The sequence below is a fragment of the Struthio camelus genome, chromosome 12 (assembly GCF_040807025.1).
Source record: "Struthio camelus isolate bStrCam1 chromosome 12, bStrCam1.hap1, whole genome shotgun sequence".
NCBI lineage: Eukaryota > Metazoa > Chordata > Aves > Struthioniformes > Struthionidae > Struthio > Struthio camelus.
This window is the reverse complement of record NC_090953.1, coordinates 12867653-12884718: the sequence shown is the minus strand read 5'-3', so window position 1 is coordinate 12884718 and position 17066 is coordinate 12867653. Positions and strand designations below refer to the sequence as shown.

Sequence of the window (17066 nt, the reverse complement as noted above, 5' to 3'; positions counted from 1 at the left end):
TATGAAAAGAAAGAAAGAGATATACTTGTCTGGGTATGACTCATTACTAACCTTTATAATCCTAAAGGTCTGAAAAAATCCAAACAAACTAGGCCATAAAATCCACTGTCAATTGTAATTTTTTTGTCATTCCTACAGTGCCTTGGCTTAAATCCATTTTTACCACAGATTTTACAAAGTATGAATTCACAGTGGTTTAGAAATGACATATAAACCCCTGTGGTTTAAATAGCCATTCTATTTAGCCACCTTCAATAACCATTCACATTTCCCAGAAACTGTTCCGTTACTCAGTCTCTTAAATTTAATTAACAAGGTTCTACTTATTTCTTACCTTTTGCATTACTGCTGACAAATAGTCTATGACACAGAAATCAGCTAATTTCATCTCGAGAATCTTGCAGAAGACTGTACAATCTAATTCCTTGGAGGTTTTCAACAACCTGACTAGACAAAGCCTGAAACAAATTGGTCTGAATTCAGTAAGGGCCCTGCTTTGAACAAAAGATTGGACTACACCTCCAGGGTCCTTCCAATCCAGACGCCTCCATGGTCCCAGATCAAAGTTGCTTTTCTTAAAACAGCCATTTAGAATGCAGTTTAAACCCTGAACAACTACACAAAACATGAAATCCATATATGGGGATAACTACACATTTGTTTCATACTGTGTCTATAGTAACTTGTATGTCATTACAGAAATGTAAAATGGTGTAAATACATCCTATAAAAAAATAAACAATGAGAAAATTCGATAACTTCCATGGCCTTTAAAAGACATGATATGGTACAATATGGCCTCACTTTCAGTTCTCTGTTGCAAGTACTTTAAAACATCACCATGCATATTATCTGTAATGATCAGATTACTAAATGGTTAATCAATTCAGCAGTTATGAAAACATCTGTACTATGTATACTACTCCTTTAAATAAACACTTAGCTATGTTTTTAAATGACTAGCAAATAATTTTGATGATATTTAACCATGTGATTAGTGTCACCACAGGCAAAGAATGTGAGCAAGGGATTAACACTCTTTCTGCATAAGCATTTTATTGAAAAAATTTAAGCTAATGTTACATCAGTGAAGAAACAATAACAGAGCAAAAGTATTTCCCTTCACTCAACAACCATTATCTGAGTAGTCTAAACACTACATAAGCACAAGCAATTTATCTCCTCAATATTTTAACTTTTTTAAGAACCATTAGAATTTCGTAACATTTAACAAAGGTAGAAAATGAAAGTGACAGGTTAGAGAATTTTCCCAAAATCAGTAAAGCGGTCATTATCAGAGTAGACGTCCATGCTTAGAACTAATACTACACTTCTTTTTTACTAGCATTTAATAACAGAAATTCAGCTGTTCACACCACTGGATGACTTCTCAAAGCTAACAGTTATTTAAATTACAAGTTCACTTGAAGGAGAGAAGCTACATTTGTTAATAGAAAAAACAACTGCAGTCCTCTACAATTAACAGAATCATTCTGAAGAGCAGGACTGTTTTCAAAGCAGAAATTCAGAAGGGAAAGTTTTCAAGGAGCTGCACGAGGTTTGAAATATGACTTTAACTTCAATAGTATTCACAAAGCTAAAATTTCTGGAAAAAAAGCAGCCTATGTTCAAATTGATAGTCTTACATAAAATACCAGTGTACAGCATAATATTAAAAATCTGCAAACAAAAAATCATATAGTACTAGAAACATCATGTGTTAAAACTTCAGCTCTGTAAAGAACTTCACAATACCTGGCTGAGGAAAGCTAGCTTGTAAATCTCAGGCATTCCAGACACTGAAATTCTATAACTGCTTACATTCCAGACCTAAAAAAGGAGATTTTTTTCTCAATTCTGTTTGGAAGGCAGATCCTAACTTACCACAATTGGTTTGTTTCATTAAGAAAACTCTTTTACTTAGAGGCCTGGCACTTGAAAAGACTGTTTCTTAATATAGAGGAAAAAGAGAACTCAGGTCAGAGGAAATTACTTCCTGATGAGAAGCAAATTTTTTCCTTCAATGATAATCAGAAAAGCACAGGATTTTGAATGATTATGCATATACTTGACACATCAAGGTTACTGTTTTTAGATTGAAATCCAATATCAAATAACAATCCTTACTTTTATAGTCATTTCTAAAACAGTATTTTAGTGAGGATGGCTAAAGATGTGAACACTGAGCACTGTTACATGAAGTACAGATTTTCAGAGATACCAGGGACCTAAATGTGGATACCGGTACCTCAGGAAAACTTGAAGGTGTTCAGGTAAGCAGGTTGCCAAGTCCTACTGATTTCAACAGGAAGTAATTATCCAGCGTGCTCAACTACTAGCTATTTGGCTTACTTAGTAGCCAGATACCTTTGTGAAACCGGTTACAAGGTCACTGTACACATATCAACAACCATCCTATCTTTGATGAGACAGACTGGTCAATTTTAAGAGCTCAGTCCCCTGCAGACTAAGCTCTTTCTAGAGCTAATGCAGTCAGTGAAATTAGGCAGCATTTGTGTCACTTGGATGATCCGTGTCACACAATTTTGTACAATCAAAACCCAAATATTCTTTTGCTAGCTTTGCAATGTAAACACTGAAAACAATGCATTCTACAGACCAGTCTTCATTGGCTCGCATCTATATTTTTTGAAAATGGGCCAACATTTGACTGAATGCAATTACATTGGACTGGCAATACCTATAGTTCGATGTTGACTGAACAATTCACATAGATCCTAATGCCTTAATTCATTTAAATGCTTCTGTTTTCATAAAGTACAACAGCCCCTACTTCCAGTTTAGATCCATCTACCCTGAGGAAAGAACCCCAACCAAACATGTTTCATTGTCCTAAGTTTATGTAAAAGAATCTCAGCTTCATGTTTTATTCTTACAGCTAATTCAGTATCATTTTTATTCACATTGGAAATGGTTTTTTATAATAAGATAATGTGCTATAACTTTAGTCAGAATTCAAGACAGACTCCCTTTATGATTACAATTTACAGCTGGTTGCTTCGGCATAAAAATGATTTAATATTACCTTGGACAGCACCAGTTATAACGGACATGAAGCAAGTCATCAGCTAGTGATTGCTGAATTGTCATGGTTCATCAGCCAGCCTTTGAAACCTGGTTCTGCTACAGTTTTGTTACATAGTTTAAGCAAGCCACTTTCAACATTCTATTCCCTATCTAAGAAAAGAAAATATGAGTCTGATATGTGCTGCTAAAACTTTAAACACATGCCTGCACCAGCTTTAAATTACCAGAATAACCACAACAGGACAGAGTTCAGCAAGAGGGGGGGGGGGGGGAAATGTCCCTTAGTTTCTACCCACACCTGGACAAGCAACTAGCTTCTTATTGGTCATAAATGAGAAGATGAGACTATCAAACAAAGCTGTGAGCATCCTGCAAGCCTAAAGCAATATGGTAGCTTGCAAAATAGGATATTAAAAGAGCTAAAATAGTCAGGCTTCTCCCTTTCATTTTGCCATGGGAAAAAACAAGTCGTTTCATCCTCTCTTGGAGGTATACATCAAGATCACAATAGCTTCAGGGATTTCAGAAATTACTGCAGTTAAAAGTTAGACTCAGTTAGTGCAAAAGGTTATTATGACGAACACCTGAGGTGATTTACCAAACCTGGTCCACAAATAATCATTTTCTACTCATTTTCATACTCTTGTTTTCGTGTACTAGGGAAGTATTACAATGACAGAGATCCAAAAGGCAAAGGAAATATGATTATATAAAACAAAACCATGAGAATTTATAAAAATTATGCAAACATTTCCATTGGTTTTAGGTTTTGTAAAAGCTTTTTTTTTTTTTTTTTTTAACCCAAATGATCCTCTGACAATTGTCTTCAACGACACAGACACATTTCTATTTCTAAAAAGCTCTTCTGCAAACTGGCCACACACAAAAACAGATTCTGTGAACAAGAATTTCCTTTCAAGACTGTGACTTGATGAAAATAAGATTGACTGTCAACTTTAAAGCAACTGTATTTAACTATTCTACTTGAAAAGAACCACTAAAGTCAAAAAAGAAAATGATGGAAAACTAACAGGCAATACATAATGCCAGCAAGATAGCTCACTTTAATACTCCACAGATCCCTGTAGCCATTACTCATACAGATTCTGCAACGCTCTAAGCTTGAGAAAATGCTCATTTGTAGAGACCACTTCAGTTCATTTTCAAGAGCAACTTTCCCCTTTGCTCAGATAGCCCATCTCACCGGGAAAACCCCCTGAAGTTCTCTTATATTTACATTATAAGAGCAAGCTTTGCAGGAATCATGGCACATGCTAGCACACTTCCCTTCCTTTGACACGTCTGCAGTATTTCACTAGTTCAGGATTTCCTGAGTACAGCATACTCCAAATCTTAACCCCTTATGACATCAAGAGCACAGTTTTTAAGAGAGGCCTATCTGCCTTTTCCTTTAAAATACTTAACATAACTGTGGAGAAAATAAAGCTTGACAGAGTGACACTGACAATTGTGGGGATGCAAGGGTAGACTGTTATCAATAGACCAGGGTGAGTAGCCTTGAAAATTTGCAGAGATATCATTCAGAGGATATCTTATCCCTATTCAAGCAAATTCCACCAATAAAGAATTTCTAAAATCATTCCTCAGATTATCTTTAAGTCTGGCAATGAATCTTCCTATTTTACATAGGCAATTATGCATTAACAAATGGAAAATCATAGGATCACAGACTTCACTGCCTTAAATGACACCTATGTTTGATGCATAGGTATTTTCCTCTGAATCACTTTGCAGCAAAAATAACGTTTTCCTGCCTTGGATTTGATCCATCAGGACAGAGAAAGCAAAGAGGTAGAAGGTATTGGCTAGAATGCACGAAAGAGTGAAAATGCGAACCAAGCATAAGCAGCTTAGTATCAGCAGCTTTCCTAAATACCTTACAGTGCTATTGTTTACAGCTTCAATTAAATGCAAATATCAGTAAATTGGGAGGATATAATGTTAAGACTCAATCAAAATACACAATTCATTTTTAATTACTATAACACTTTGATTCTTTGCAAAATAAAGTGAAAATAAAACTAACAATTTCTGTTGACATTAGATTTTGCAAGGTACCATAAGTTTCATTCCAATATGCATAAAGTAACGTGTATTGTATACTTAAAAATATTTACAGGACTTACGGGCTGCTACAGAACTGGCAGATCCGCTAACTTGTACATTAGCAGTAGCATCTTTATTAGCATCATTTACCATGGTAGTTTTAAAGCTACTAAGATTCCATTTCCTCCATGTACACTTCTTTGGTTTTAAACCTGAAAAGAAAAATTAAATTTAGAAAAATGTTGATATTAATTTTGAAAATCACCCAATGAATATTTCCGAATTAAATTAAAACTGATTTCTTTCTTGCCTCAAATATTACTATACCCATGCACAATCTTATGCCTCGGAGCAAGACTGTTAACTTAAATGGTAGTATTCACATATTTCAAGTTAGCCAGTGGACAATTTTCGCTATCTTTCTTCTGTGGCTGCTTGTTTTTGCACATGAATAAATATCTTTATCTTGCGGTTGTTCCAATACTGGTAATTTAATATATTTGCATGTTTTGTTGAGGTTGTGAATTATTCTGGCAGTGATATATAATTTACTTTACTCAGTGGTTTTCAATATTCATTCCAGTAGAATTTTGCACAGCTTCCACACCATAAGTTTCATGCAGATACGGAATCCATGCCATAGCACTGATCTCCCGGCTTGCTGGGGTTTTTTTTGTTTTTTTTTTTGGCCTGACTAAATTTCAGATAATTCTACCCATTATCTACTTATAGTGGTTACGTATTACAGACTAGATTGTGGGTTTATCCAGCTCTTCAAAGTGCAAGGCCCGTTTGGAATTTGGTGCATATGACTTTGAAGTACGCAAACCTTCTCCAAATTAGATTTTTCAGTGTATTTTTTTTCTATATACAATTTTCTCTTTGTCTGTAACTAAAAGGAAAATTCTGCTGAAGAAACAGTGACTGACACAGAGAAAGGTTTGGAGAAGATATTTTTGTATTTTTATCTACTTCAAAAACACTTCTATTGCATTTGTCAATCAGCTTCAACATACAAGATAATGAATTCCACATTGTCATAGAATCTAAATAAATGAGCACTAAAGATAGAAATCTGCTCTAAATCTAAGTTTTGGAATGGATACTAAATGACACATACAATCGATAGATTATGAACTGTTACTGTTAAGCCATGCAGATATTTAATGGTAATAATACCATTTCCAGCAGGAGCCTCTAGGACAGGTACAGTCTGAGTCTTGTAAGAATATTAATACAAACTGACCATTTTTTTTTAATAGAGAAAAAACATCAAGGCCATTTAAAAATACTGAGGAAAATCTTCTAGTCTTCTGCTTTAACCAATTAAATACGAATTCTCACTATGTCCATTATTTTTTCTAGTACTTATTACAGTGTTGCTTAGGCCTTGAATTTTAAGGCTTCCATCCAAACTGTATTAATTTGCTTACCATAGATTCTCCCATAGTACTTCTCCTACAGAGCATCACAATGAAAACACCAAAAGCAACTCTGCCTTCATCAGTTCGATTATAAAAGTTACAACTTACAGTACTGTTATATCCTTGATGACCAGTTCTGCAATAGTTAAGTACTTACACAGCTGAAAGAGCTACCCCAGAACAGAGTCACTCTGCAACAAGGCAATGACTTGGATTGGATTACAGCCTATATAATCTTAAAAATAAGACACTTACATTTCAGTATCATCCAGAAAGTCAACCTCTCCAAAGAGGTTATCAATTCACATCCATTCAAATTCTGAGACGTACTAAGCTTCTAAAAACTGACTAAAATTACAGCCCTTACTATATTCATAATTCTACAGCGGAATGAATAAAGGTTTTAGACTTTCACAATTAACTCTGTCCTTGAAATTACTTAAGAGGGAAAAATATTGACTTAAATTCAACTGACAAATACTGACCTAACTTCAATCATCTTGCACAGAAACAGTTCTAAAATTGGATCTAAAACATATGAAAGTAACAGAAAGATAGAAAGGCAAGCAAGTTTCAAAAATTTTTCATATTTGCAGTAAGACATCACCACCACCATCATTACTGAGCACTGGAAGCTCTGCTTCAGCTAATCTTGCTATGCAAATAAATGATCTGAATGTAGTATGCTTCCACAATGTCAGCTGCATTCAGATAATGGGATAGTAAACAGGTTAGTCAAGAGAGATACATAGCTCAGTTGAGCAATTAAAGTAGGTTAAGCACTTTGACATGCTTTTGCCAAAAACATGTTGAAATATCAGATCCAGTTTTATTTTTTCTTAAATTAGAAAGAGAATTAATGCCATGTATAGGCAGCAGACATTCTTTGTTTCCTTTCCAGACTGCCACCTATTGTTTTTAACTATTTACTCCTACTTATATATGCATGAAGAATCAGAATCATGACAGTTATTATTATTATGACATCTGAATACAGAAAGCCAACTTTGACAATAGTATTACTAATATTAAACTCTGTTATTAAATATTTTTATTAAGGGAAAAAGTAATAGATTCTCAATGAAACGCAAATCTGGTATCCTGGACAAAATACGCCTCAGTGAGAAGGAAAAAAAAAAAAAATACTATCAGTACCTGATATCCACTGAAAAATTAAGTCTACTAATCCATCCTTAAATTCATCATCAAAATATTTAATGGATTCTGGAAATGCTTCACAGAAAGCAACATAAATGACTTGTGACAAACAATCAGGATATATCTGTCAAAATAAGAATAACATCATATCTAACAAGGCTACAAAGAGCTTTTATATTGCAATTTTTTTAAGTAAACATAAAAATATTCAAGTAAAATGGTATAATCACAAAGCCATTCTGTTAAAAAAATAGTACAAACTTTTATTACTTGTATGAAACATTAGATAACTGTATCAATTATAAGCGAATGCGTGTCTCAAGTCTGAACCATAGAATTCTGATTTAAACAAACTGTAGATTTGAACAAGTCACTTGAGGCTAAAATTAGAATGTAGAATAAAATATTTGTTTATATTTAACTAATCATGATCTGTAAAGAAAAATAAGAATTTTGGAAAAAGCTTATCTTTTTATATTATAATGAAATTTTATTATTCACATATTACATGAGACAAAAAATTGACTTCAGATTGCCCATGATTTCTAGCTTTTTCCTCTTGCATGTACATACCTGCAGCGCGCTCTGTGATCACAGTACTGCTGATCTGGCTATATGCAAATTGGTTTATGTGACATGTTACTATGAGCTGAAATACAGTATCTATCCACATACCATTGCAAATGCTAAGTAACTGTACTGTTGTATAGTATCTGTACTGTTGTACCGTTACCTGGAAAAAAGCATCTTTAGTATCCCTGGGAACAAGAAGAAAAAGTGCCACAAAATTGTCTGCAATTCTGTCAAATAAGTGGTCTTGATCTTCTTGGTTAGGCTTCAAAGAGAAAAAAGTAATAACATAAATTTAGAAATAGTCGTGTGCTAAAATACTGACGCATTAAAGCACACGTATCCCATGACAGGAGGCACTGACAATATGAAGGAACACCACTGAAATACAAACACTTAAATTAACGTGGCCTCTTTCTGCAGTATTTTGTTCTTTAAATGTATTAACAGATACTTTCTTTAGTTTATTGCAGTAGTTCCTGATTCAGCATAGCACTTAAGTATATGCATTATTTGAAGCATATGTTAAGTCTACCAGCCCACAGTCAAGATGGAATCTAAACGCTGTATTGAATCGAAGCCAGTGTACATAAGCACAGTCTCCGACCATATGAACTTTTTCCTTCTCTTCTTAATAGAGAACACAGTGATCACCTGAGGTAACAGAATACATACCTTTTTGATTTATGTTCTTAACCTAAATATTCCAAAATCATATCTTACATAAATCCTACCATCATTACACAAAGTAAGTAAAGTAAAATAAATAGCCATTTTTAGCCTAAAGATTTATTTTAAACTTCATGGTATAAACCTGCTAACTAAATTAGGTCTTCATAAGTTCAATTACTGCTGTTTGAAGTTATATGAAAAGTTAAATTTTTGGGCTACACTTCATACAGTTTAGTCTAGTCAGTGAAACATTTACAGGTTTGTATTTGTACAATCTACAGTTTATTTTATTATAAAAGCTCTAAAAATGCTTTAAATTCATTAATACCTTAAACTTTTGAAGAAACCACCACCAAAAAGAATCCTGAAACACTGCAACAGATGATTCTGAGAGAAACAAACTTCTCCAAACTTTAAGAACATCTTTCTGTCAAAACAACAATAAAAACATTCCTTATCCTGACTGCACAAATTTTAAAAAAATGCCTAAAACCAAAAATAAACCAAAATCAGACAAAGATAAAAAGTACAAGAGTTTTTTTTTTAAAAAAAAAAAAAAACACAGTCCAATAGAAAATAGGAACTTCTTTCAGCTTGGCAGACAGAAAAATTAAAAAAAAAAAAGTCCTTGAGGGAGAAATGCTTAAGAAAAAAGCAAGTTCTTTAAAGAATCCATCACTTCGCGAGTACCTTAGTATTGGGTCCTCAAAATACAGACACTGATCTGCATTTCTCAGATACCTGCAATTCTCAGTTTTTTACTGGATTTATAAATTTTCAGTAAACCTAGGACTCAGAGTCCAAATATCTCAAGTTTAACAAACAAAAATGAAGGTATACACACAGATAGTAAGACAGCAAGTCATACCTGTTGCATTAAAATCCTAGCACAATAACAATTAACAAATATCTATGAGCATAAATATTAAAAATAATGAAAACAACAAAGTAGATTCAGACACTGCATTCACTTATTTCCTTTGACGTGCAGTGATTTAAATTGTGCCAAAACAGTGTGCAGAAGTGCTGATAGGGTTTGGACATTCCTTGCCTCATCCTTCTCTGGGTACATTTGCACATATTTAAGCAAAAAAACCCAAAATTTTAAAATCAATCCTCTAAAGGATTTTTTAAATATGCATATAGTATTTCAGAAAGCTACATGAGGTTCTGGCTGTGTATTATAAACATATTTATTAGGCTAGCTGCAGATTATAAACTCATATCAGCCTTTTATCCAGTGCAAGTAATAAGGTCAATAGCTGTTCTTTGCGCATGAATACATTAGGTTTTATATTAAAAAGTTACGTTTTATATTTTGTCAGACTAGTGATTACTGCTCTATATTGATATTGCACTAACAACTTCAACAAGAATGCTTCTGATTACTTTTAAACATTTTCACTTGAAAAAGTTACACTTACGCACATATATGCTTTACAGCAAGCGCTGCCAAAAGCCACTATTTAGAATACACCAAGACTGCTCGAAAATGTGAACCTTGAGTCCCCTCCCAACTCTGCAAAATTTGTTTTCGACAACCTGATGTTATTTGGACTTCAACAAATAACAGGAATTAACAATTTCCATCATTTATAAAACGGAAGCAGTCAAAATTCTTTCAGAAGAATATAACATATAAACGACGTAACATTTAAAATATTCTTCAATCTTACCTGCTGGTAACTGTTTTCACATAAATTGTGAAATTCAGTCTGTGTAGCACTATTTAATGATAGGTTAACTTGCAAAAAGTTGTAAAAATCATTTTTATATTGCTTAACAAGTTAGCACGCAAAACGGATCAAAAGACAGGATTTCAGAGTATCTGACGATACCAGTAACAGACTAGCAATAGTTTTATGTTAGTCCTAACTACGTTCACATTCTTCTTAGGAATCTGTTCTGTTATCATGTGTGTGTGTGTACATACATATGTATGCATATATATGTGGGGGGTATGCATCTTGTATATTTTATGCACATACATACTATATATATATATATATAAATATATCTTTGTGTGTGTGTGTGTATACGTATATACATATCTTGTCCCTATTTGTTCTTCTTATTTATATATTTATGTAACAATGCAGACCTACTAATCCTGTAATATAAAGCATAATACCATAAAGAAAGTAATTTTGGATGATCTACTTAAGGTATTGAATTTCTAAATATTTGTTTGGTGAGAATTCAAATTTGTTCTTAAAATAAATTACTTGTTTCCTTATCACCTAATTTATAGTCTATGTATATTTATCTAATCTATATCTTATTACACTAAACATTTTAAATATAAATATTAATAAAAGATTACACATTTCCGCTTCAAGTGGAAGTTACAATAAAATCTAACATGCTATATCTTGGCCTTCCACGGCGCCGTGAATTCTGGCTCTGCTGCAGACTGACTTTTCTGAGGAGAAGGCTACTCTGGGCCAAATAACTAGGCACAGGAATAGAATCACTACCAGAAGCAGATCACAAAGACAGGAGAGGTATAGCTCAAAAATATCCCTACTCAATTCACAGGGGAAAGAATATACCTCCTTGTTTGTCTGCTGGTGAAGTAACTAAAGCACTTAATGCTTTAGCTAATTTCTATTAAAGTGAGTAAAAATCAGAATACAAAGGTTAGGGTTGTGATTTTACTCTAAACTGTCATTTACAATTTCTGTCGTAGATGGCTAATTCAGTCTAGGGGGAGGTACAAAAGACATACCTTTACATATAATTAGTATCCACATCAGTCCTGTGAAAAATGGGTATACACATACTGAAGGAATTATTTTATCATCAGATAACCTTGCCTTGGCTGACAAAAAAGGAGCAGTTAACTACCATTAATTAACAGCGCACGCAGAAGCAGCTGGACACCATAAGGGCTGTATCTTGCTGCTGTTGGTCGTATGAAAGAAATAAGGAACGGCTTTATACTCTCAGGTGAGAGACATGAGGATATACTTGACACAGACGCAGCGAGGCTCTATCTGACACTGCTGCTACAAGATCAGTTTCACAAACACGAGGTTCATGCCCATCAGCTATGAATGATCACCCACAGAGGAAACAAATATAGGAATGTCATGATGTCTTTTCTATTGTGAAATTCATTTGCACAATAGCGTTCAAGTGTTTTACGTACTTTCTGCAAACTCCCTCTTTACCAGTCTTACAATTTCTGCAGCAAATTAGACATAGATGTTACAGACAATCATCTCACTCGCCGCCTAACCTTAAATCATTCCCCGAGTGCTGTCGGATCTGTGTACACAATGATGCACCAAAAAAAAAAAAAAAGTGTAACATCATGTCTTCTAAATTCTAATTTTGGCTTTACATTGCTTTTGAATTTCTTTTCAATTTTAATATTAGTTTAATATTATTTATTTCAGTACTTTAATTTTGGGTCAGCTCTGGGACATAAGGACAGGGCAGTGGGAAGAATCCTTCAATAACGCTGTTTTACTAATAAATGACTCCTAAATCTGTCAGTTTGGTAACTTCAAGAAATGCTAACAGTGATACTAAAAGGTGCACCAAAATGGAACACCTATGAAGATTAACGCGGCAAAATATTTGCAATGCTCTGTATCAGCTGCTTCTGTTCAGCAAACTGGAACAAAGAATACCTACTTTGAAACGTTGAGCTTTTATAACTAAGTCCCAAAGTTCTGGAGCTTCCAAATGTCTTGGTAACTCTAAAAGTTGCTTTACCGTGAAACCAGGGTAGTTATAGCTCTAAAAAGAAAATTAAATATTTAGAAACTAAAGCTAATTATTACACTGCATTTGTATTACATAACTGCTCTACTGAGCAAATGCTGTATTGAACATAAAACCAGTTTTTTTTCTGAAGTAAATTTTTTTAAAGTATTCCAGATCAGAGGTGTTCATTTATTCGTCACCCAATTTTATAAAAATAGTCTATTTAACAGTTGCTTTCCTTTAACACTCAGTCAGAGTCTGTCAAAGTACAAAAAATAGCCACTTTAGTCTGTAATAAAGTTTGTTTCCTGTGATTTTCTGCTTTCTCAAAAATGTCTTTTTTATCATAAAATATGAGTAAAACTCTATGTTTTTTACAGGGATTTTACAGGGAAACTCTATGTTTCTTTCAATCTTTACATTAGTTTTTCAATATGAGATGACATAAACCATTTATTGGCCACTTTGGCTATCTCTGCTCTGTTACACTAGCGCTAGGCATGAGTTCCCAGTCATGTATAAACTTCTGATCACCCACAAAATCTGTACAGTGACTTTCTACATTACATTGTCCATAAAAGTCTGCCAGAGTAGCTCTCATTTGAAACGAGCCGAGTGGCTTTGCAGGCAGGAAGTACCATGCTCTAAGCAGTTACTGACTTGCAGTTAAACTGTTCATATAGATAGTATATGTGCAAGGATACGATGCTACTTGGTTCAAAGACTGACCCTCAGCTCCAGCACAGTTACCAAAACCACCTGACTTCCTTGCTGAGCGTACTTTCTGTACAGTTACTTTGCTAATTATGTTTCAAGCACATAATAGAAAGTGTTCCAACAGAAGCTAAGCCAGGTCTCTGTCAAATAAAATAATTCCTCTTCTACTTCATATCTACTCACATGTAATACAAACGTGCTGTTATCTTTTACTCAAGCCATGAAACACCTCAGCTTGTATTTAAAAAGCATAGAAAACAAATACCAATGAAACTTAGCTGATAGTGTTCAAAGCACTATATAGTCAGTAATAACACCGTTACTTCGTTTCTGACCTACTGATATCAATATTACAAATCACAGGCTAACTCTGGTTGGATGGGACCTCAGAAGGGCTCTAGTCCAATATCCTGCTTAAAGCAAGGTCAGCTGTAAGATCAGACCAGGCTCTCAAGGTTTTATCCGGTCTGGCCTTGAAAACCTTCAAGCATGGAGAGTGCACAACCTCTCTGGACAACTTGCTCCACTTGCTGATGTGTTAGAGGCAAACATGCTTTGACAGTTATGTTTTGAAATTTTTGAGATGTCTCAGAAGAATTTAAATGGGTTTCTTATTTTTACATACCAATTTTTTAAACTGAAGCTTAACTGAGTTTTAATGAGCCCAATGACAATTATGGTATGGCCTTATATTAAAAATGTTGCATAACTCAACATATTAGCTCAATGAGATATTAATGTGATTCAATTTTGTGAGTAATCACATTAATATTTCAAAGAAAGAAGCTAATTATGCTAGAGTCCAATCACTTTCCAAGAAATACCAGGATCAAGACATTCCAAGCTATCGGAGACACATTCTGTTCTCCTTCGAGCACATCCTGAAAAGTCCAAAACACTAGGCCACAAAGATTCAAGCAGAATGTGTCAAGTGAATAAAGCTAGTGATCATTTTTACACTGTATCGGAGATTTCCATTATGCAATATATACAAATTTACATAATTTTGAACATCTGAGTCTTAAGACTATTCTTTCCCTTGGTTTGGTATCAAACATATTTGACTTCCAATTCACTAACAAAGCATATTCATAGGACCAAATGCTGTGTACTTTTTTCAGTAATAAATCTCACCTCTATATTTCTACCCTTTGACTCGTCGACAACGTATCTGGCAACCTGAAAAATGTTTAAATACGTAATTCAAAATTAATGCTACATATATTATACAATTAAATTAATGATATTCAGATAAGATAATTCAAATTATGAACTGCAAATATACTTCAGATTACAAACAATGGTCTAAAATTGAGATGTTCGGTAACATATATGCTACAAATCACTTTTGGAGATATAAAAGAAAAAAATATGCTTTTTCAAGTTTTTTCCCCCCTATAAACATACAGAGATAGGTATAATCTCACTTCTGGATTGAAAGAAAAGAATTTGAAAATTTGGCCTTCCCTGTCTAACTTGAAAATAGAATTAAAAATAGGTAGCATACCTCTCCTTTCCCCATCTCACTTGTCTGATTCAGAACTCCTTCTGCATCAGTTTGCTCAGCAGCAATGGCTTAAAAAATTAGCAAGATTTAGCAAGAAGTCTGGATTGGTGATTTTATCAATTAAAAGTTCTAATCAGGTAAAGGTTTTTACTATACCTAGATCTACATCTAAATGTGTATATGCACAAAACTTAACACACTGTGCATAGTCCTATGGCATCACTGAAACGATCGGTAGGCGTAAAAAAAAAATAATCACAACTTACGTCTCTTTATATGTCTCATCTTTTTTCTAATAATGCCAAAATCGGTGGAGAATGACTTATGCTTTCATAGACTTTTGCTTGGACTTTGTCTAGGCTTGAAACATAATATGCCTAAGACCTAGGCAGAACTAAGACTTTAGCTTATTAGAATTTTTTAAATTATAAATTTGACACTTGACTCTCAGTTTACAAACTGAGGAAAGACTAAAAATGAACTGACTAAAATGTAATCGTTCAATATACAATAGCGATGTGCAAACAGCGTTTGGATCCCTAACATTACTATCTCCAAAAAGATAGCAGGATACCCACAAGGATTACAACACTCAAATCTTCTGACCAGAGTTCAGTGCAGAATCTGAAGTCTCTTTGTGAAGAAAGGAGTCTCTCTCGCTCTCCTCTAATTCCCTCTCTCCAGTTGATTAATCTTCTCAGTGTGTCAGAGCTGCCCTAGGGGACTCTACCCAACAGTGAAGCCAGTGTACAAGATAAACCCACGCTTGTGGGTTCAATCTCCTCCCACCCACTTCCCTTGTAGTTTGGCACTCATTCCTCTAGCATAGCCCCATTCTCCTTTCCCCTCTCTTCCTGGTATCTGAAGATCAGCACTGAACCTCAAATGTGGCAGCTCAGTTCAGGGTTTCTGGGAAGGAGGAGCACCACCAAGTGGGGCATTCAGACAGTCCTAGATCTGTGAGGAGGGAATGGGGGAAACGGAGTAGAGCTACCACAGCAATGACTGGCACATAGTGACGTACAGGATCGATAGCACAGATATTGTGTTACTGTGCTATTATTATGACATAGCAATTTTGGTATTGTACATATTCAGAATAGCAGTACTACTGTGATATGGATATATATCACCCAGCACTAGTACACTGCAAGCAAATCCTATTTCAGAGAAATCAGTAACTGACCATATCAACCAGCACCAGGTACGTTCACTTATTAAATTAAAACTCTCCATCCTACTACATCTCTGGGGGACCTATTTGTTTGCTGTGAAATGGGATAAGAAGAGCAATGTCTGACAGCCATTTAATATGAACAGTATTGTCTTCAGTCTCAGAAATTTGCAGGAATTAATACAGACGTAGAATTCCGTCCCCTTCCGGGAGAACACTGCAACATTAGTGTTTCTTGTACGACACTTAGGGCAGGAAAGCATCCTCCAAATTTACACACAGGAAGCTGAGGTACACAGGTACAGAGAGAAGGGCACACAGGCGGCCTGTCACACCCATACCCCAACCCATCACTTAACAACAGTGCTATTCTTCTTGGTTGTCTGGAAAAGAAGTTCTGATACTGGTATTTCACACCTTATTACAAACAATTATATATGGAACTTTGAATTCTTACATTGTTGTTTTTACACTTTGAACCTGTCATCAGTATTTACTTGTACCTCCTGAAGTGCTGACTACTGGCCTTGGCATACCCTATAATCACTTATCTGAAACAATGTCTTTAATTTAACACAGCACCTGGAAGTTTTCTAATGTGGATGCTTCATTTTACTTAAATTTCTAGAATTTACAAACTCAAACTCTACACTCTAAATCTACATATACAATCTTAAATTTTTTGGCTACTACTCTAGGCTGTTTCCAAAAAGTGGAAATAAATCATCAGTTTTGTCAGCCTTAGTTGAAGGGATTAAGTATTGTTTTCACTTTCTAATTATGGTTTCTATTAGAAAAAAATAAAATGATGTTACTCTGTTCAAGTGGAATAAGATGTTCCTCTAGATATGCTGGTCCATGTTGTAATGAAAATATTTTTTCAGCATGTTCCTCTAGTTCAGTGATGCATGCATTTATTCTCTTCTCCAAATCTGACAGTGGGTTGATGTCCAATGGAACATTTTCATGCAGATATTTAGAAATAGCACCGAATGAAAAGTCTTTTTGTAATTTA

The 17066-nt window shown here is 34.5% G+C and overlaps 1 protein-coding gene across 1 annotated transcript in view; it reads right to left on the bottom strand.

Annotated features, from left to right (window-relative positions):
• The window catches only part of FAM227B (family with sequence similarity 227 member B), an 85259-nt gene extending 69849 nt beyond the window's left edge, over window positions 1-15410 (bottom strand). Inside the window, exons 1-7 of the mRNA XM_068958680.1 lie at window positions 14878-15410; window positions 14505-14549; window positions 12582-12686; window positions 9268-9366; window positions 8431-8532; window positions 7695-7821; window positions 5196-5327 (exon numbers count right to left, since the gene is read on the bottom strand). Coding sequence (XP_068814781.1) covers window positions 5196-5327; window positions 7695-7821; window positions 8431-8532; window positions 9268-9366; window positions 12582-12686; window positions 14505-14549; window positions 14878-14892 — 625 coding nt within the window. The 5' untranslated portion in view covers window positions 14893-15410. The remainder of the gene's footprint in view (window positions 1-5195; window positions 5328-7694; window positions 7822-8430; window positions 8533-9267; window positions 9367-12581; window positions 12687-14504; window positions 14550-14877) is intronic.
• Between the last annotated feature and the right edge of the window lie 1656 nt (window positions 15411-17066).